This window comes from Tursiops truncatus, chromosome 17 (genome assembly GCF_011762595.2).
Source record: "Tursiops truncatus isolate mTurTru1 chromosome 17, mTurTru1.mat.Y, whole genome shotgun sequence".
Lineage (NCBI taxonomy): Eukaryota > Metazoa > Chordata > Mammalia > Artiodactyla > Delphinidae > Tursiops > Tursiops truncatus.
Genome location: NC_047050.1, coordinates 6,383,747 through 6,406,690, shown reverse-complemented (window position 1 = coordinate 6,406,690; position 22,944 = coordinate 6,383,747). Strand labels below are relative to the sequence as shown.

Below are 22,944 nucleotides of genomic sequence, written 5' to 3'. Positions count from 1 at the left end.
GTCAGGGAGAAGAAGGAAGACTAGTTTAATGTACTGCGTCTGGCTTGGTCTAGGTCATCAAGCAGTAATCAGAAAGGTAAGGGACTGTCTTTGAGAATCAGCTAGTCATGTACTTTGTGCCAGGCGATTCCCTAAGCAGCTATGGTCTTCATGACAATCCTGTGAGAGGGCCACTGAGGCTCATAGAGGCCACGTCTTCCCAAGTTCACAGCTATTGAGTGGCAAACATGAGTTTCAAACCCTACTCTGGATTATTCAACTCTGTGGTCTTCCTAACACACTTCCTGCCTCTAGTGACTGCTCTGGTCCCATTAGCGTTGACTATGGAATAAAGTATGTACTTACAGGAAATACCCATTGTCATTACATGGATATTGTCACTAAAATAATATAACGAAGTCTGCTCTCCTGGTAGCCATTGAATTGGAAACGATATTCATTAGTCACTTCGGGATACCTGAAACTTTCATGTTGCTTGGTCCTCTTCTTTTGCAAGGGCCTTGTTTTCCTTTAGCAGATGTTCTTCTAGTAGGTACTTTTCTGTCCTCGAACAGACCTGGAATTGAGGCTCTGCTCTACCCCTTCCAAGTGACTTAATTCTTTAAGGCTCAGTTTCCTTATTGGTCAAAGGACATGAATACTGCCTGCTTCACAGGGTTGTTATAAGGATTAAATGAGTGAATGCATGTGTGCATCTGGCACACAGTCAGTATAAAATAAATGTTAGCTTAGCTGCTATCACTGTGAATGGGGCCTGGCACACAGTGGGTGCGAAAATGAGCATTTGTTGAATGAATGATTACCACATTTTTATCTGGGACTGTGTTGATTGCCATTACATTTTACTGTACGGCAGCAAGACCATGCTAGATGGTTCACCCCTGATAGTACCATGTGGTGATATTCTCTCAATTTTTCAGTAAAAGAGCATCACATGGTGCCATTCCAGAAAGTACAACAAAGGAGACCAATCTCTTCTCACCGTGCAGTATAAATAAGGCTTTGACTGGAAGCAGGCTTGCAGTTTCCAGCAGCAAGACTTCCAGTTTCGGATCTGACATGTTTCTGGCACCATATCACGCTATAAGAAAGATGTTGTCCAAAAGGAGGATGAAGTATTTGGGAGGATGCTACCAAAAAAAAAAATTCAAATGGGAGTGGGAGAATGAGGAGGGGGACTAGTTAGAACTACTGTAAACATGAAGACAATAAAAAGAAACTTAGGAATTGAAACTCTATAAGTACATGTAATGAACATGCCTTGGGAAGGGCGCATCTTATGCATGAAGTCTTAAGCTAAAGCAAGGAAAATTATTCCATCATCTTCATAAAAATGTGGATAAGTCAGCAGGGAAAGTTACATGGGATCATGGGTTAAATTTCAAAGAAGGTGATGTAAAAAATAAGTATAACTATATAGTATTTGAAGATCTCAAAGAAAATTTAAGAAGTATACTCCTTTTGATAAAACAAACGGATTGAGTGACTTCTCAAGTTCCTTAAAGTGAAAGATCCATGCTAACAGAGCTTTGCTTCCTTTCCTAATGGACAGGTTTATACTCAATGACTTGAAAGATTTAATCCAGTTCTTCAAAATGTCAGTATGTTTTCATTCAGAAAACAGAAACTCTCTGGAGCCTGAAAAAAATAAATGCTATATATGATCTCAAAAAGGAAATGGAGTAGATCTAAACTGAGCTTCTTATATTTCTAATTGGTCAGGTTTGCCCTGAATATACCAAAATATATTTCAACACCTGTCCTACCATTAGGAGATTTTAATGACCAGAAGTCTCTTCCTGTAACATAGTTGTTATATTTAGTCTCAGTGTTATTTTCTGAGTAATAATAATAGGGAAGTGAGAATCTCCATCTTAATAACTCTGTACCTTCCTATTTGTATTTTTATTTGGTACCACTACTTTTACTCTCAAAATTATTCAATAATTGTTTGTCCTCAACTCTTTTTAAAAAGTTTCCATCCCAGTCTAAATGTAACTTCTCTGTTAATCTTTTTCTACATCTGTTCTTCAAGTCTCAGAACCATCTCAATGCTCTGAACTTCTAGTCTTACATTTTTCTTGTTTTGAGGTTCCCAGAATAGAGCGTGCTCTTCCAGACTAGACGTGCGAAAAATATTCTCACCTTTTTCTCTATGTGTCAGGTGTCAGATACTGGAAAATGTTCACCGTGCTTTCAAAGGAATACCAGAAATAAAAGAGCCAACCCCCCCCCCAAAATAATGACTTTCATACTTTTCATTCCACGTCCATGCAGGATTTAGATACTGTGGTAAATGAGGTGAGAGCTGATGTGATGTGGAAATGGTGCGCTTAGGTAAGGATTGCCAGCAAGCTTGAATGTACTTCTCAAATTGTTCTCTTAGTAGATGGATTCAGAAAAACTTGTCTAAAACGTGATACATCGGGAATGTTCTGAAACAATCATTTGAAACTACACTGAGTTTCAACTACACAGTATATAGTTTTACAGCTTTTTGCTTTATAGAAATTCAGAAATTACTTGGAAATTCATTTCAAAAACAAAACTCCTACATGGAATCAGAAATCATTGCTCCTGATTTTCTGATATCAGACACCATGTGGAGGGCTTTTAGTAAATGGAGTGATATTTTCATGGTATTGGAAAGTCTTAGTTCTGTTGATTACTGTTTCATAAATTTGTTTCTGTCTCTGCATTGGCATTTAAAATAGAGCTAATGACTCAATAATAGAAGCAGAATAAAGACGGCATGAAATGTAGCATTGCAGTTAAGAGCTGTCACGTACTAACCTTGGGCCACTCACTGGGCATTGTCTTGGTCCAGGTGCCCCAGAAAGCAGAGCCGGTGGTGAAAGCTCGCATGTTAATGCCAGGAGAGCTGGCCCAGGGAATCCAGAGCAAGGGGGACCATGGCAGGGAAGCAGGGAGAACGGAACACAAGGCGCGTGTTTCCAGGCTTGCCGTAAGCTCGCATGTTAATGCCAGGAGAGCTGGCCCGGGGAGTCCAGAGCAAGGGGGACCATGGCAGGGAAGCAGGGAGAACGGAACACAAGGCGCGTGTTTCCAGGCTTGCCGTAGCTTTGCAGCCAGTCACCGCTGCTTGTGGGGCACAGGGGACTTCTCTACAAAGGCCGCAGGGACCGCCAGGAGCCAGTCCTCTCCACCCGGCCATACTTCCCCCACGCTCTCAGGGTCTGTTACCAGCCCTTCTGCACAGACTCAGCAAGGCAGAACCTCTTCGGCCCTGGCCCAGGGGCAGAGCCTCTTGATGTCAGTTGGTGTGGGCTTGGGGCACCTCTGACTGTACCTGTGGTGGCAGCAGGAATGGTGGGTCTGGCGACTTTATCACCATGAGAACTGTGGAATTAAAGGCCAGCGGCCAAGGCCTGAGGGTCAAGCAGGCTGAGCAGACCTGGGGAATATGTGATTGGATCCATCACAGCCAGGTTACTTAACTCCTTTGTATCTCAGTTTTGTCATCTGTAAGATGGGAGTAACAGTTGTCACCATATTACAAGACTGTTATAAAAATTAAGTGGCTTAATATATTTAACGTGGTTAGAAAGTGCCTGCAAAGGTTAGAACTCGTTTGAACCATTATGGCATCATTATCTTAAGTGTGGAGCCATCAGGTGTGACTACTTAAACTAATACAGAGTGCATTTGAGTTAATAAGTTTGGTGTGTTGTGTAAAAAAGCAAACACACATTTCACTGTAGCTGTACCCTTAACAGCAGAGGGGGACTGCTGCTACCGTACGAGGCATGCCATTGGGCCTTGGTAAAGGACAGCGTTTATGAGGACGGGATCAAGGTAAATGCATAGCACTGTTGCTGAAAACGTCAGTTATTAAAGTTAACAACAGAAGCATGATATACAGTTCTTCCCCAGATAAATATATCACTAGGACAAAGATGAGAATATAAATTCAGTTCCCAAATGGAGCCTAGATTCTAAGCGGTGGGTATAGTGTTCTACTTGGCACACTATAGCCAAGTGGGATGATATTTTCTCTCTCTCCTCCTCCAGAGGCCAAGTGCTCAAGCAGCCCTCTGTGCCCAGATCATATTTCCTCTCCATGCCATTCAGATCTGCAGCAGAGTGTTTACCACTCAAGTTCAAGTGACAGGAGCCGACCGAGAGGGGTTTCTGTTTCCTGGTTCAGCTCTGTGTGCCCCCAGGTTGTAATGCACATCCATTCAAAGCACCAACAGCAGTTGTTTCCTTTTCTCTGGGTGTTGATGGGCTGTGCTCCCTGGTCTCCTTTCAGTGCCTGCGAGCCGCTTTCCCAGCCCCAGTGCTCAGTACGTTTCTTTCAGCCTGGCGCAGCATGGAGGCGGACTGCCTTAGACCATCTCACATTTCCACAGTCAGCCTTGGAGCTGGAAGATAAATAAACACATACTCCCTCTCCAGTGTCTCCTCACCTTGTTCCTGGAGAATGGAGGATGCGTAGTAAGCTAGGAGCTCACCTTGCTCTATTTTTATTGGCTACACATTACTCTGCGTGTGAACAGTGGTGACAGCTGTGCTCACCCTTCACATTATGCTATAGCTTTTAAAATGCTTTGCTCTACATGAAACAGCAAAAGTCTTTGCTTTCGTCGACCAAACTTACGCAATTTCTTTCATTACCAAAAAAAAAAAAGTGACTTTTAATCTTACATTGAGCCAAGCAGTAAAAAATGGACATTTTACTTTGACGATATTACCCTGTCTTATAATGATTTATTATCTTCTAAGAAATATCAAATTAACTCTCTGTTATAAACATTTCCATTTTTAGCTCCTTTAAAAAAAAAAAACAAGAGTATCCAATATTCCTTCAGAAAACACCCAGAAATGTAAGGTTTTCGCTTTTACAGGAGATACAATGTGGTACTGTTTCATGAATCCCATGGGGTCCCCCCATCCTCCCCCAGCAGCAGTTTTCTGGTTTTCTTCTAATGGTTTCCCTAAATAGATCCCATTTCCTATAGCAGTGCCAATGATTGCTTTATACTTCACATTCTATCTTTGATTTTTCTTGTGTTAGTGGTTTTGGGAGCCTAATACTGCTCATTTCTGCTCTTCGTTCACTATGTTCAGACAGTGTTGGATGTCTGCTTTCAGTTTTTAAATAGAAGAAATAATAACTACCTAGTTTGAAAAGCTCTTTGGGATTATGGGTTTGGTTAATATCCTCTGAAAACAATTTTTAAAAACTGTAGTAGAAGATTATAAATGACTTTTTATGTGATTGCATCCCCTGGTGCTTTGAAATCAAAACACGAGAAAGAGTATAACGCACTTGGTCAGAAAGGCTAATCCTGAGTTGATGCCATTTACATTTAGATTTAAATAAGTCAGCCTATTTATTCCTTCAAACTTTGCTTCAGGTTTTAAATTGAGAATACATGGAAATTTTAAGTCCTAGGATGCTTAGATATATTTTGAAAAGTTATAATGCCTAAATTTAGCTGACTTCTAAGAATAACTGTGACAAACGTAAGGAGTAAGGAAATGAAGTTAGTTATTTTTAATAAAATCATGTTATTACAACAATTAGGAATAAGGTTCATCTAATATGTGGTCCAGATGAAGTGAACTGGGGTCATTAGTGTAATAACGCAAATACTGTGCCTTCCAGACTGTGGGGTAGGCAAACAAGCCCCACGCAGACCATCGGAGATCTGACCCCTCACTTATTATTTGCGATGGAGTATAAGACAGTAGCCGTAGAGTCTGCCCCCTCACTTTTTATGGGTGATGGGGTAGATGGGTGATGCAGTGTGTCATAGTGGAAAGCTCTTCTACTAGGAATCTAGACCTGATTCTACACCCAGATGTACTGCATGACCAGTAAAAAGTCTGTTTCTTCAGTCATAACATGAGGGGTTCAGATATGATGCCTTCAAGGGACCTTCCCAAGACCGAAATTCTAGGACTCTGTGCACTGTAATTCAACTTCAGATGGCAACGAGACATAAACCCAAGCCACAGGCTGCATTCTAAGAACGTTGCGTCAGCACACGGCCTGTTGGGATCCCTGGAACCAGCTCCTGGACCGGGGTGTGGTTGGGTGGAGCTGTAAAAAGTACAAGGATGACATTAACCTGAAAGCAGTCTGTGGTTGAGAGGGTGGGGCTGGGGCACTGGGATCTTGGCTTATTTTTCTCCCCGGGCTCAAGACTTTGTCCAAACACAGGGGGAATGACCAGGATTGTTCTGACATACATTTATCTTTGTTTGGCAACTCAAAATTCTTCAAAAAGAGGCCATAAGTTAATTTATAGCCAGATCTCTTGATTCTTGGTCAATCTACATGTTTTTTCATTGAATAAAAATCTTGAGGAAGGACAGGTTCCAGCATTTAAGTATTGGTCTCCTGGTTATTTCTGTACATTTTTTTTTTTCTTCGTAAGAGCTTCTGCTCCTATTTTAATTCTGCTCCAGTTTTAATCCACTGTAAGACTATGAATTTTCCCCTTTCAGAAGCCTTCAAACTATTCTCTAAAAGCTGAATATTCTTCCTCCTCTCAAGTTATTGCCTTCTCTAGGAAGATGATCTATTTAACCAAGCAAATATAGTTTAACTTTTGTTAATTAGACATTGCCTGAGGACTTCTTATATGCCAGCCCTAAGCTATAAAGACACTAAAGATAACCAAGATGTGTACTGTCTTGTAGCTCACAGCCCCATGGAGTTAGTCCCCTGGCAACAAAACCTGCCTGGAACCAGAAAGCTACCACAGGGTGCCCAGAGGCTAGAGACAGCCCTGACTAAAGGGAACTGAGGGGTGTAAGAAACATTTTAACAAGTAAAAGGGAAGGAAGGCAGTCTGGACGAAGAGGTGCGGATGTATGTGACATGGACCGGGGCACAGGAAGTGGGCATGGTGAGGCCAGAGACTCTCACAGCAAAATCACTGTGGCTTCCGCTCCCCTAGAAAGCAGGCAGTAGTGTAAGATAGAGGTCATCTCTTTATGTGTCTCTACATTTCAGGTCCTCCAGAGATAAACTTTCAGAGGAGTTGTGAATATCTTGATAGTAATAGAAGAAGCCACCTTCTTCTATTTGAAGAAGGTGTTCACCAGAGAAATGGAACCAACAGATATATATATAGACAGAGATATACTGAGATATATATATATAGACAGAGGCATGGGGAGAAGGAGGGGGGTGGAGAGAGGGGAGGATTTATTATAGGAATTGGCTCATATGATTATAGAGGCTGAGAAGTCCCAAGATCTGTACTTGGGAAGCTGGAGACCCAGGAGTTGTTTGTTTTTTCTTCATTAAAAACAATATTCAAACAATAACAAATGGTATAGTTCCTGTCCAAAAGCTGGCAGGCTTGAGACCCAAGAAGAGCTGATGTTTCAGTTGGAGTCTGAAGGCAGGAAGACTGGTGTCCCAGGTCAAGCAGTCAGGCAGGGGGAGTTCCTTTTCACTCTCAGGAAAGTCAGCCTTTTTGTTCTATTCAGACCTTCAGCTGATCGGATGAGGCCCATCCACAGTAGGGAGGGCAATCTGCTTTATTCATTTTACCAATTTGAATGTTAGTTTTGTCCCAAAACACCCTCACAGACACACCCAGAATATTTTTCCAAATATCTGGACACCTGTGGCCCAGCTAAATTGACACATAAAATTAACTGTCAGGACTTCCCTGGTGGCGCAGTGGTTGAGAGACCGCCTGCCGATGCAGGGGACACGGGTTCGTGCCCTGGTCCGGGAAGATCCCACATGCCGCGGAGCAGCTGTGCCCGTGAGCCGTGGCCGCTGAGCCTGCGCGTCCGGAGCCTGTGCTCCGCAACAGGAGAGGCCACAACAGTGAGAGGCCCGTGTACCGCAAAACAAACAAACAAACAAACAATCAAACAAAAAATTAACTGTCAAACCACCTCCCTGTGTTTTAAGGCTTAATTATAAAGCATCCAGGAATATTCTGCCAGCCTGATTACTAAATTGCCAGGTCACTGGGACTCTCGTTTTTTTTTGAAAGCCTCACAATACCATAGAAATTCCGTACAGTATCTCAACGTCATTGAGATACTGTCATCACTCTGCTTTGATAATATATTGACATTTTCAGAATTGATGGCTTACTCATCATTATGATTCAGAATATATTTATATTTGTTATGGGGATTACATGCATGTGCTAGAAAGTCAGGTTTCCTGGGTTTGAATCCCAGCCCTGCCTTTTAGTAGCTGTGTAATTTCGAGCCTCTAGCTTTGATTCTCTGTGCCTTTGTAGGTAATAATAATACTTTAACTCTTTGTAGTTGTGAAAATTAAATCAGTTAATACATGTAAAGATACAGGTAGGTTACAGGCACATAGAATATACTCAAAAAAATGGTTTTTCTTGTAGCCACATATCTTTTATTTAAAATGCTGTTTCAGCCTTGGCTCAATATTACTTAAGCGCTGATACTTTTTGAGGAAAGAGTCCTTAGGAGCAGTAACATTGCATGTATTCAATTAGCATACACTTTGGATAGACTAAAACCAAAACTTCAAAGCTTTAGTTGGCTTGAGAATGACACCAGATTTAGAAAATGAGTAAGAGAAGATGAAATAGAAAGTAACACATTTATAGAATATGCACAGGCAGTGGAGTATTTGATTCACTTCACTACTTCAGTTTAGTTTGCCACAGTCAGAGAAACTGTCCATATTTTAAATGGTTCTTTGGCATCTTAACATTAAAAACATTTATAAACAAACCAACAGTGGGTGGCGGTGGAGAAATGCTAAATGATGCTCTTTGTTAGGTTTTGAGCCGGTAGGAGTAACAGGCGGATCGATTGGGGCTAGACTACCTTTGGGCTGAAGGCATTCACCCGACTGATGGAAAACCAACCTTGGGTAAGTCACTCGGACTCAGGGCTCCTATGCCAGATGACAGAGCAACCAAACTGTCCAGCTGTTCTTTTCTGGGTGTGCTATTTCTGATCTGTCCAAACAACCACATCTTTCAATGAGTGACTTCAGATCTGTTTAGGTAAGTCTGTTCACAAAACATGAAATACATTTGCAGGATGATGTGTGAGGAAATCCTTTGGTTCTTTGAACTTGATGAGTGCTTCAGTGTCCTTAGGGAGGTCTTTACTTGTGCAGCTCACGTTTGTGCGACTCTTCAGGGCACTGACTGCTGCTGACTGTAGTTCAGAGCCAGTTCCAAAGGTGTGGTGTGTCCCCAGCATTCGCAGGGCCTCTTATGCCATGTCTATAACACGGTTTTCCGGTGGCGTAAAAGTCCATCCACAGAACTGTGCGCGTGTATCTCCATCAGGAACACTGTTGTGTCTTGAAAAATAACTTCTCAGATTTTCAAGTTCCCGTGTCTGAAACTAGTCTGCAATGAAAGAACATTCAGACTCAGCTCTTTGAAGCTGGCTGTATTAGTCCATTTGATTATTTCCTTGGGAAAATTCTTCTTTTAACTAAAAGGGAAATGCTTTGCCCGTTTATCTAGTGACTAAAGATAGCTGAGGATTAAGTTTGAATGGAGTGATTACTGCTTTCAGAAACCCGAATAATGAAAAGTATGCTGTTGTTGTTGTTTGAACTCTTCCACAGCTCTGCACTCGAACTGCCCCCAGGAATTTTCTCCTCCCATCTTGTTCCTAATTTTTAAATTCCTATACGGATTTCTATGCATTTGTAATACTTACATTAATTCTGTGTCTTTGAAAAACTTCGGAGAGGAAAATGTAATCATCTAGCCTGTATATTTTTATTGTTATCCATCATTATTATCATTCTTAGCATGCTTGTAGTGGCACGTGCTCTTTTCAAATATTGTTATAAAATTCTTTAATCATAAGGCTATTGTGATGAAGCCAATTTCAGTCTATTATGAAAACTCTGCACTTTTTCATTTTTGAGAGCCGAACTCAGAATGCATTGAGCTGTGCCTCAGTGTATTTTCCATTATCCTTTTCTTTCAGAAATCATGCCATCCACTTAGTACTTCATTACAACCGAACTGCAATATGTATATACGTGGTACGCAAAATGAGCCATTTTGTTTTAAAACAGATTGCAGATGAAAGGAAACCATTCATTTCTTGCTTGCTTGCTGTAATTACTAGAGCACTAATTACTCCAAATCACTGACATCCAGGGTCAGGAAAATGACAACAGAAACATCAAAGAATAGATGTGGCTCTCTTGCTGTGACAGATTTTGCGTATTTCCAACCACAGTATTTTTTTTTTATGGCTACTGTTTTCCAGTTTGATGGTGGAAAAAAACAAAACAAACAAAACAAACATGCACACAGTCAAGATTGCTGAATGTTTACTATTATTTCATTCGCAGTTTGACGGTGAGAACATGTATATGAGCATGACAGAGCCGAGCCAGGACTATGTGCCAGCCAGCCAGGTGGGTTAATTAATCTTCTCTGCCTTGTTTCAAATTGTAATTAAACAAATTCAAAGAGTTGCATTGCAAATGAGTAGCACTATCAGTAGCTGCCGCAATCAGGAATAATCATAATTTATAAACAAAGCATTCAAGCCTTGTTTTCAGTTAATGAGATCGAGCTGATAAAACACCAGAGTTGGCATTTGTTGAAAGATAATACCTTGTTTCCTCTCCAGAACGGCAAGCAGCTGTTTTGCCAGCATGATCTTTCCTAAACAGTTGTTTTACCTTTAGGAAATAAAGTCTTTACAGGTGCAGGTTATTTGAGCTTCTGACTATAGATGAGTTAATTATTATAAGCTACACATGTCGCAAATAGCTTTAATGATCAATTATTGGGGCAGTTTTCAATAAAATGTTCCATTGATCTCCAGAATCGCAGGGCCAGAAAGTGCTCTATGTCTGTTTTCAAGCCAAAATCCGCGATATGATGGGAAACCTTTGAAGGGCACGTTTGTATCCATTTCCCTGGGAATGGTTGACAAGGTATTTAATCATGAGAAGTGACAACAGAAGTCCAATGAAAATGTAAATGGTTACATTTATAGACGTGAAGGCTTGGCTATTTATTTTTAGATACTTAAGACCAGGCCCCTTGATCCACAGAGGGTGTTTGAAGCAAAGTGGTAACTGCCCTAGGGGGCCACTATAACATGGTATGTAAGAACCTTGTAAGCAAAAACAAATAAATGAATAAATGAAAGTGAGGGAGAGTTTACAGGAGCATTGTGTGGACTTGCACATATTTTTTTCTGGAAGAGTATAACCGTGGTAACTTGGAGTTTCATGTGTCAGTAACTATAGCATAAACTCAAACATTGAAAACAGTTGTTTTCATATCCGCCCAAATAGATTTGATAACTGGGAAGGGTGGGGGAATAGGGAACAAAAATAGAACGATTTTTCTTCATGGTGCTTGTCAGTGAATTAAATCTAATGTATGTGTCAGGGGTGCACTTTATGGGGCTTTGAAATTTCTCTAAGAACAAAATGTCTCAGGCTTAACTCAAAACAGAGGCAGGCCTGCCTCTCCATGAACTTTGCGTTTAGAAGTCATTATGATCACTGCCTTCTCTGGCAGACATTCTGGAAACTATACTATATTGTTCAGATGAGAAGGTCATCATTAAGTTCAAAGATCCGGACTACATTTCCTTCCATTCAACTGAGTCGATCACTCTCAGAATACCTTTGGAAGGCTGGGCTTTGCGTTTAGAATTTTTACTTAACTGAATTCATTCAGCTAAGTAGCTGGCAGGATCCATAGGTAGTTCTGAGTAGGACTGTTTGATTAAAAAATGAAAAATGTTACTATTAATTTTCTTCCAACCATCAATCCCAAAACTGTACTGACAAGTTTAGTATTACTATTAGATTAAAGCAACCTGGTATCATCTCTTTGTTGCCTTTAGGGTTTTGAAGTGTAAGGGCTAATTGAATTTGTTTGAAACAGTAGAAACACAAACTCAATAAATGATTGCTGTTATAAAGCAGCTGCTCCCTTTCAGAGAATCATTATGTCCGCCTTGAAGACTTTTGGATAAAGGATGGGAAATTCAAAGCATATACATTATAACAACTTAGATTTTTAAATTCAAGTACAATGAATAATATTAAACCCTGACTAAAATCAAACAACTAGCATTATTTTTCTTAATATTTAAGTCAAGAGTTACCAAGAATGTTTTAAATGCCAGTGATAATTCATGAAGGAGTAAAGAGCTCCAGATACTTTATGTGCTTTGTAAAGATATAGCCGGTTTCTGTGCCTGAAGCAAACTGTTTTTTAATAATGCAGCACATATGAAAATGTTTTTAGAATGTGCTATTTCAAAAATTCCACTAATGTAAAATAATACACACTCTGGCAGAGAATAAGCTTCACAAATTACGTAAGTTGAATGGCCTTAGCTAAATTTTACACTTGACATTCCTTTTGTTTACTGTAATATGGTATATTCAAGAATTCATTACCTGGTATTCTTTTGGGAATTTTAATCAATTTACCCCTTTCGGCAACTATAAATAAGATTTTAGTCATCCTGCAGGAAAAAAAATAGCTTTGTTCTTTTTCCTACATAACATCAAACATCTGCATAGCCGAGTAATCCAAGACAACTTGCCTCTTAGTATCTCTCAACAATTTTAATTCCTGTTCAATTGTCAAATCAGTACATGCTTTGGGACTCAACAGACTAAGTTGCTAAGTAGTAGCATATGGCACACTACTGCTCCTGTGACGTTGCTGCAGGCAAATAGCATGATTCTAAACTTGAAATGATTTTTATAGAAAGCCAGTGCTGGAATGGCTCCAGAAATGGAAGGACACTGTAAAAATTAATGATATTCTTTTAGACAGTCCCAGAGGGCTCTCTGGCACTATCTACTACGTGAATTCTATACCTCTTAAGCTAGTGTATACAAATCCTTAAATTTTTTTGCATATAATTTTGTAATCGATAGGCAGCTTTTACATCAAATATACCACCCTATAATAAGCCTGATAAGTATGCAATAAAAACCCATGACATTTCCACTTCTCCCGGCTTCGTTCTTAGAATATTGACTGTTTTCTCCTATAATAGCCCTAAGTGTGCTGGCCACTCAGTGCTTTAGACACCATTTAGCTTTTTCTTACCCTGGGTAGCGTTTGAACCATGCAATGCAAGATTTCTTTGTGGGTTTCTAGACCCTGGCTAAGGGGGCCCATGTTGCTTGATACCTCATGAACTTGCAGGTTCCCTTCTGTAGGGTTTGGGGGAAAATGTGAGTGGCTAATGGAAGGGAAGCCAGACATGAGGAGGGGCCACTGGCCATCACACACTCCTTTGTCATTCTTAACGTGTCATGTTTGAGTGACCAACATGCCGAAGGACACAACAAGGAGGTGGAAGGGGATTGGGCTGCCCACCAGAGCCCTGCCCCTTCTCCAGAACAGCCCAGGCCCACTCATGCTGGGGATCAATCCTTCTCTTTCCCTGAAAAACTCAAGCTCCTTTCTCCAGCCCTTACAATTCTAGTACCTTCTGTAATTCCTTATATGTGATTGATTATGCTCAAGATATAAATGTTCATTTGAACCAAGTACATCAAAGGAAACAGGAGTCCGGTTCTCTTGACAGGAACTTCTATGGCACCAAGGTCATTTATCTATTTATTTACTTATTTTTTCCGTTTTCTTTTCCTCATTCTTTTTCTTCTATGGAAGTTACAAAAATATCATTTTCCACGACTACCTATTCATTCCATGCTTTCCACCCACACTGGCAACATTCTTTACCAGTTCCGTGGACATAGGAACTCTTCACTTCTCACCTGTGTCTCAGTTCAGGAACTGTGTGGAAAAGATTGAGAAGGACTGTTTTTTTTTTAATATGTGTGTGTGTGTGTGTGTGTGTGTGTGTGTGTGTATATATATATATATATATACACACACACACACACACATACACACAAGAAATAATCACCTGACAGGGAAAATCAGAAGATTTTTCTGGTGTCAGATCATGGAGAAGATTTGGTTACTTGATTGAACCATGTTTTTTAATAAATCACTTCCTCCTTGACCTTGGCCTTGACTCCAGTAAACCATTTCTTTCTGCTTGTTTTCCCTCTTTATTTCCCTGCTTCCTTCATTCCTTCTCCCCTTCTTCGTATTTTCCTTCCATCCTCCTTCCTTCCATGAACAGTTATCCTTTAAGCTTGAACTAATTTTTGTTGTTAATTCTGCTCATCATAGTAAACCCTAAGTATTAAATGTCCTGACCTAAGATCCTGTTTTAGATTATTTTCAGGTTGTGATCAGCTCTCTCTGCTTCTTTTTTCTTCCTGCACTGGAATTGTCTCTCTTACCTGGTTCCTCAAATTTCAAGATTAAAAATAACTATGATAAAATAAAGCAATATTATTTTTTCCTTACAACTTACATCTAACAACTTACAATCTTACAACTAAGCATCTAACGTGCATTTTGTACCATCCATCTTGAATGGAAAAGTTGAAGAGCGCCATCTAGGGCAGCTCTCATGTGAGTTTCAGGTTTGATTTCTAACCTCCCTGGGCACCTGTCCCTAACAGCAGCTCAGACTCAACATATCCATTCGTCAAACTGAAATTCATCACCTCCAGCCCACTCCCTCACCCCAAACTTCTTTTTTTCCTATATTGCCTATAGTCGTGAGAGTTAACACCACCCCCAGCCCCGTCACCCAAGACAGAAACTTGAAGAGTCTCCCTTACACTCTCAGCCCTGAGTTGATCCCAGGTAGTTCTGACTCTACTTCTCTGCATCACTGCTGAATCTGTCTCCTCTTTTCCTTCTGTGTAATTACTGCCTGAGCTCTGGACCTCAAAGGTTCTCATTAAGTCAGCTCATCTTACCTCATTTCCATCTTTCCTTCTCTCCTCTTGGTGTTGCTGAACGATCCATGTTCCTTCCTTCCTTACACACCTCCGTGCCTCTCCAGCATCTGGTTGGAGTTACCGAGGCACACATCTGCCCTGCTGTGGCATGTAGCCTGCCCACCTGACTGTGGTAGGACTCGCCCTTCTTTCTCTCTGGATCTCCTGTGCTTAGATGATGCCCGACACGTTGGAAGTGTGCAGCATTATTTTGTGTACATGTTTCAATCACCTTAACTCTTTGAGTCTTCTACTTGCGATGGTTTTCAGCCCTCCTGTGCAGACATTTAGCAAATCTGGCCATGCCCATTCCATTCCAGGAGCACCCCTCCTCCTGGGTGTCAGCACCTTGCACATTAACAAAAGACACCAGCACTTCTGTCTCCTCAGAGAATTATTTCAAGTCCAAGACTCAGAGAACTAATGTAATAATAGACTAGATAATAACAGGCATTTATTCTTACAATAATATCGGATTGCTATTTGTCATATGCAATATAATGGCAGCAGAACCAATAGGACTTTCCAAGTTCTTTTTTGTGCAGTGTTCTCTTTTTTTTTTAACATCTTTATTGGGGTATAATTGCTTTACAATGGTGTGTTTGTGCAGTGCTCTCTTAAATCTACTGTTAGAATTGTAATATTTTGAGGTTTGCAAACATATTAATAGCTATATCTGTATTTTTAGTTACATGTTTTCCTAATGAGAAAATTCTCAGGGTTAGATAGAAAATAAATGAGGTATGACAACAGGGCCTGGAAAGTATAATATTTTTTAAGAGCACTTTGGAAAAAACATCTCTTGACTTAGGCCATAAAATTTCCATGATCATGACATAAATTTGAACTATAAATTAGACCAATTACTTTTAGATTGGTTCCTTTTGGCAGAAATTTCGGGAGTAAGGTCAGCTTGACTTTTTGACCATTCACCCAATAAAATAGCAAAACTGCCAGGCTTTGAGTAATCTAGTTAGTCCAGCAAAGTCTGACATCTTAACAAGCCCAAACTAGTTACTCAAACCAGTCTTCAGTGTAACGTTCAAATGATTACTCTGCGCAGTCCCGGAGGTATTCATTACAGACAAAATTGCTCTTTTGCCTTGCATACAAGCTGAGTTTTCAATGGGAAATGAAAGGCTGCCTGGAAAAATAGGCCACCTAATTAAGTTAAACTACTCTAGCATTTGGCTTGACATCTTCATTACTCAAAATTAAAAAGATGCTTCACTCGAGCACACAAGTTACTATTGTTTATGTTGTTTTCTTCCTAAATTGGCTTCTTACATGGAAATCTGTTTTTCAGAATTATATCTTGAAATAGCTCACATATTTCATACAGTTTATAAAAATGTCTTAATAGCTGTATGGATACTGAATACCGGCGCCATGCAAATATATATCTTAGGGCTCTTGATAGTCAAGCACACATTAGTCTTTCTGCAGATTTTCTTGATCATTTACATTTTGGTATGGTTGAAATTTAGATCATTTTTTACCCACCCAGTCTTTATTATTATTATTATTAGTTGGGTATCGACTCTAACCTATAAATGATCAGTTACATGAGAAACAGAATTCCTCAAAAAAATTTTAAGTAGACAGTAAAATCTAAACTGAAATTCATTTGTCCAGTAGAAGTGTTTTATATCAACTTCTCTAGCAGAGCTATTTGGGGAACATTTTAAAACACAAACACATGTAGAGCACACCATCTACTGATTGCCAGTTCCTACTCATTGACACTAATGAGGCTGCTGACAGGTTAAATGTTGTGTATCATATACATTTCCAAGCTGTGGGATTTGCGAATGCAAGACTCATTTTTTATTTCAGAGAATAAATGTTTGTTGCTGAGTATGCTTGAGAATTTTATGATAATTGTCTAATAGTATGTTTTTTCAAGCATTAGGCAAATGCATTTCAGTGATAAAAATTATGAAACTATCTGTATGGAATAGTATGTGTAACAAAAACAGATTCTCCAAAAGCATCGAGCTCCATGTGAAGGATGGTTTGCTCAGTGAACAGCTGTCAAGTGACGCCAAGACATTTAGGCACCAGCAAGAGGTGCTGTGACTCTAACACACAGCCTGGCCAGTTATACAGTTGATTTTGATACGTTTTGAAAACAGCCCTTTAGCTTGTTCAGAATCGTATTTTTTTGCAGCTGTTTTTCTTTAGCACATGAGCAGTGATGAAAAACTAAATGATCCTTCCTGTTAAATTTTGCAATATATATATATATGTGTTAGTTTTTTTTTTTCTATCACTCATAATAAACCTGTCACTAAAGGATGTCTAAAAAATAGGTATGATATTCAAGTTAAGAATAGCAATATGTTGAATGATGTTATCTGTCCATGCCAACTCTACTTCCAAGACACTTTAAGATTGTTCCAAACACACACTAAAATGTCATTATGCCCGTATGTCAAGTAGAAGCGACTTTGCCCATTTTTAGTAAAAGAACACTGAGGCTTAGAAAAGCTGTTTTTCCACCCATCCCTATATCTTCTGAGACCACCTTCTTCATATCCTCACCTGCCACCCAAACACCTTTAAAAAAGTGTCAAGTTTCCCTTTGCAGTTTCAGTTCCTTGGTTTTAGAGCAGACTTAGCTGGACTTCCCAGAAACACAGTTTCAGTTTCATCTTTATCCCACATTTTCTTTCTTTCTCCTGTGTTTTTTCGGATCTATGTTACTTCGCAGTTTGGACATAAAAATTTCTAACTATAATCCTAATGATCTGAGAGTGATTGGTGGCTATCTTGGAAAATGCTCTCCATACACTCCTTCCTCTTTGTAAGTTATGATCACTGATCCTGTCGCAAGCAAAGTCAAACAAGTGACTTCTTGGTTTTGGCATCAGATCTTTCAAATAGAACATCCTGGTCTGAAACTCAGGAGGGCTCTGAGGGTCATGATTTGAGACCAGTAATGAAGCCTTCCTTGGATGTGACTGGGCCTCCTAGCATTTCAGGAGAAGTCCTGCATTCAAGAATAGCTAAGCCCATTGTGAGTAGTTATTTTCTGAAGTCACACACCAGAGTGGCCATGGAGGAGGGGGAGCTGGGGGCAGGGATAGAGCAGGGCCAGCGCCCTGTACGGAAGTTGCCTTCAGGGAAGCCTGAACTCACCTGTACTGTGAGCACTGAGCTGTTTATTTCTTATGCTCTGACTTCAGTTAAATGTCTTGCTTGCCAAGACGATGGTAAGTTTTAGTAGGAAGCTTCTGCTTGGCTGGAAGTTTAGGTTAGCACTCCCCTACCTCCTTGGTAAAGAATGAAGTCGATCCATAATAATAACAGCTGTCAGTTGGCAGCTACCTGTGTCTGTAAGGAACTAAGCAAAGGCCTTGCACTCATTATCTCATTTAATCCTTACAACAATTCTTGGAGGATGATAATGATAGAGGGACTGGCCAAACATCAAAAAGATAGTACATATCCCAGCTAAGTTCCTGGCCCGGAAAGGCCTAATGCCCAAGTCAGACTCCATCCATGGGCAGCAAGGCCTCACTGTATTTTAGAACTTTAAGGTCAAAATGTTGATGTGCTAACCTCAGACCTCGTTAGTATTCAGATAACTGCATGTGTTACCGTGCGTGGGAATACTCTGAAAAACAGCAGGTTGAACCAAATATTTGACCATCTCTTCCCTACCAAAGCAGCAATTTCATATTTGTTCAAACACACATATAAGCTGTGCAGAGGTGAGGTGTTTATTTGCAGTCCCTGGCTTCTTTTATCCAAAGTGGTGATTCCTTCTTTCCCGTCTTTTCCAGCCTTTTCCAAACCTTTGCCTCCATAGCTGTTCCCTTTTCCTCTGTATTTTCATTGCTTTCCTTGTCTGGGTCCAGGACTCTTCCCCTTCTTGTCGTTTTTCCTTTTCTCCACCAAAAGATAAACAAAGTATAGGAGGTCTTTGCATCACAGACGTCGCACCGCTTCCACTGCTTTCTCAGGGATCCTGCTCCTGGGAAACCGAAGGAGGAGGAATTCTATCTTTTTTAAACTCAGGAAATTATCTCCAATTGTTCATCTTTTTTTCCCCTTGCCCCTATCTTCAGCTCCGCTTCAGCATAAGCTTTCTTGGTAGTGAAGACGTAGAAAGCGAGATGGTCCTCGGATACCTAGGGATCCAACTGCAATTGCTTCCTGGTAAAAGATCCAAACAGTGGGAATTGCCTGTTGGAGAATGATGATCTTTCCTTTCTCTGGCCCTCTTGATTGTGGGAGGAGCCAGACCAAGAGCAGAGGCCATCTGTTTAGCTTCTCTGCTAATCTGGCTTTTTCATGAAGAATGTGGGTTTACATATGCAACATTTACTGATTTCTGTACAATGGGAAAAAATGAAAAGAATGGCCATAAACACATATAGTGTGTATTTTAAAGTTTACATAAAAATATGTACATATAAAAATAGGCCAACACTGAATGCTTAATTCCATGCTGGCTGCCTATATATGATTTAGCAAAAAGAATCTGACCATAAGCAAAAATCAATTTAGCACAGGTTTCTTAAAAAAGAAAATTTTATTAAAGCTCAAAGGCCGTACATGCTTTAAAATAGTATATTAAAACCCAAATGCGGGCTTCCCTGGTGGCGCAGTGGTTGAGAGTCCGCCTGCCGATGCAGGGGACACGGGTTCGTGCTCCGGTCCGGGAAGATCCCACATGCCACGGAGCGGCTGGGCCCGTGAGCCATGGCCGCTGAGCCTGCGTGTCCGGAGCCTGTGCTCCGCAACGGGAGAGACCACAACGGTGAGAGGCCTGCGTACTGCAAAAACAAAAAACAAAAAAACAAACAAAACAAACAAAAAAAAACCCCAAATGCATTGGGCTTCCCTGGTGGCGCAGTGGTTAAGAATCCACCTGCCAATGCAGGGGACATGGGTTCGAGCCCTGGTCCAGGAAGATCCCACATGCCGCGGAGCAGCTGAGCCCGTGTGCCACAACTACTGAAGCCCCTGCACCTAGAGCCCGTGCTCCGCAGCAAGAGAAGCCACTGCAATGAGAAGCCTGCGCACAGCAATGAAGAGTAGGCCCCGCTCATCGCAGCTAGAGAAAGCCCACGCACAGCAACGAAGACCCAATGCAGACAAAAATAAATTAATTAATTAAAAAAAAACCCAATGCATTTTATTCAATTATGAAATGTAAAAAATTCTATGTATTCATGCTATGGGTTTCCCCTCTGCTCAACTAGTTCTCTGAATACAGGCAAATCATTTAACCTCTTTACTCATTTTTCGCATCTACAAAGTGGGAGCGTAGTCTCTGAGGTCTTCTCTCGAGCGAGCATTCTATAATTTCATTTGAGCATAAATATAGAACTCTAGAACATTATCCTAAGAAAAAAATGCATAAGGTTATTCACCACAGTGAGGTTCATAACAGAGAAAAATTAGAAATACCCTAAATGTTTGGTAATAAGAAACTGGAATAAATTACAGAACATGCACACAATGATATAATATGTCGTCATTTAAGCAAAATGTAATAGATGATATTTATTGACATGAAAAATATTCACATCCTTTTAAGTGACCAGGTTAAATTATATGATGGTATAATAATATAGCTTACATTTATTGATAGCTCTTATGAGCTAGTATATTACTCAAATTTAAATAATTTGTAATAATAATTTGTAATAATAATGTAATTTGTAATAATAATAATGATATAAATCATTATCTCATTTATCTCAATTAATCCTGATATACCCTTAATGAATTGAATACTGTTATCAACCCTACTTTACAGATTTGGGAACTAAGGTTTAGAAGAATTAAGTAACTACACCTGCTAAGAGATGAGATGAGATTTGCATATAGCATTTCTAGCTCCAAAATCAGAGCTTTATTAAAAACAAAACAAAAGCCCAAAACAAGATAGCAAATATGGACTGAAAAGATTCTTGAAAGAATGCACATGTTTTAATAGTGTAGGTTTTTTTTTTTTTTCCTGAGTGGTTGAATTCGAGTGATTTTTTTTCAGGTATATTTTCTTCTTTTTCACTCATTAACATGTATTATTTATAAAATAAACCCCCCAAAAATTGTAGAAGTGAATCTCAGAACTCAATGTGAGAACTGAAGACATCTGGAAAACTAAAAAAGATGGACTGCATTTGTACATAAAATCTATGCTAAGCAATGAAATTTTAAATGTTTTAATTATCCCCTTTAAACACTGAATACAGAACGATGACCTATTACCGGAACATCCTAGGGTTTCAGAAGTAGCTTCCCCACTTTAATATGCTCTCCCTAGTCATCGTCCATGTGTGGTTTTGGGTTGTGCTGGGGGGTGGGGGGGCCCACATTATTTGTTTCCCAGAAACTTTTTTTTGAGAGTGGCCCTAGCAGCAGTCATGGCACACAGAAGAGTGCTGGACTTCCCTGCCCTGCCCACCCCTGATCTGAGAGTGCTCGGCCCACTGCCCTAACACCCACAGATCCTGAAAGCTTCAGCCTGTTAACCCCAGCTCAAGGTCAGAGCTCTCCCAAACCCAGCCCCAGTGTCAGATACTCTCTGGGGCGGCCTCAAGCTAACCCTGTTTTCTGGTCTCATTGAGGCTTTGCACCCTGGTTCTCAATGATCCAATAAAAACAAGTCCCAAAAGAGGCTCGCATTGGGCTCAGTACCCCAGAGTTTCTTTTGATCAGTGGGCTCAATCTTGCCCTTGAAGTTTTCTTAGATGTTGAAGACCTGACCTCCCTGTTGAACCTCCTTGCTGCACTGTCTGGACTCGCTCGTTTGTCAGTTTTGTGGTCTTCCCTTCATCACCTACTGCATCTCAGCAGAAGTGTCTGATCTTCAGGTCCTGTTATCAGGGTAAATCTGCTTATAACAACCTCTCCACCCCCCATCATCCCAGCTTCAAATAATTCCTCTTTCATTTACACTCAGATATCACTTAGTTTGACAATCGAACATGCTGTTTATTGGAAGCCTAAGTTTTTATATCTCTTCTAATTTACTTCCTTTATGACAAGCTCTTATAGTTCTTTGTATCTCAAATCATACTTTGTGGGATGCCTTACACACAGTAGGTACACAACAAATGCTTCTATGACAAATGAAGCTCTCATTGCCTTTTACTTAATAAGGTTACAAAAACTAATGAGCACAAATAAAATAAATGTGGTACGTTCTACCCAAAATGCATTTTGATAACTGTTGCTTGAAAAATTAGTACATTGTGTGTTTTTAAATGAAGATGATTTATTGCTATTGTCTAACATGTAAAGAAAGACAAAAAAATTGTTTGCAGGATCATTGGCTTGAGCACATCAATGGCACTGTTGGACAATTCTTGCTGAGTGTTAAGATGATTTATGTAACAGACCAAAGCTTTCCACAGTAATACATTATAGTTTCAAGCTATCAACCTTGTTCATGCAGAAACAAAAGAATCTGAAAAATACCTATTTCTGAAGGTCTTCTCAAAAGAAATTGGAGATAATGTTGATGCTATTTAAACTCTTTCTAGGGAAATCACCATTACATTCAAGATCAACTTCTGAAAACATACAGAGGAAGTTTATTTTTCTAATGAACCCAATTTACTTTGCTTTTCATTCAGTTATTTAAATTATGCAACAAGAATTTTCAATAATACAAGATGAAACATGTTTAAACATGGGCATTTTTCTATCCTGAACTTTCAGAAATTATGTTATAGATTAAAAATTAAGGCATTTCACATAAATTTGATGGCAGTGCTATTTATTTATCTTTCAGATAAAGATCTATATGAGAACCATATTTCACAGTGTTATAACCATAGCCATATTTTTAGTGTGTGCATGATTGCATGAAGCCATCACATAATTTAAAGATATGTACAAGATGATAGCTTTTGAATTTTTCGGAGTTATGGGACCTCTTGTCACCAAAGATTGAATACTCTGTATAATGATTGCAATATGTGGACAAAACCCCACAAATACAAGGCCCTTCTGGTGGAGAAACTAGAGTTTTAGAAGAGAAGAAAAGACAAAGTCCAGTAGAGATTTCCCATTATTTGGTCCCAGTCAGCATATATTAACACTCTATCTAAACAGTACAAAAACATAAATTCTCTGTAGTCAAAAGAAAAATC

The 22,944-nt window shown here is 39.8% G+C and overlaps 1 protein-coding gene across 5 annotated transcripts in view; it reads left to right on the top strand.

Annotated features, from left to right (window-relative positions):
- TOX (thymocyte selection associated high mobility group box) overlaps positions 1–22,944 on the top strand; it is a 298,440-nt gene that overhangs the window by 135,043 nt on the left and 140,453 nt on the right. For 3 of the 5 annotated variants that reach the window (XM_019925288.3, XM_073794417.1, XM_073794416.1), the window contains exon 2: positions 10,319–10,384. The exons of 1 other annotated variant lie outside the window; for it this stretch is intronic. In XM_019925288.3, coding sequence (XP_019780847.1) covers positions 10,319–10,384 — 66 coding nt within the window. Of the gene's footprint in view, positions 1–8,748; positions 8,861–10,318; positions 10,385–22,944 lie in introns of those variants that run through there. One more of the 5 variants, XM_073794415.1, reaches the window with a different exon arrangement.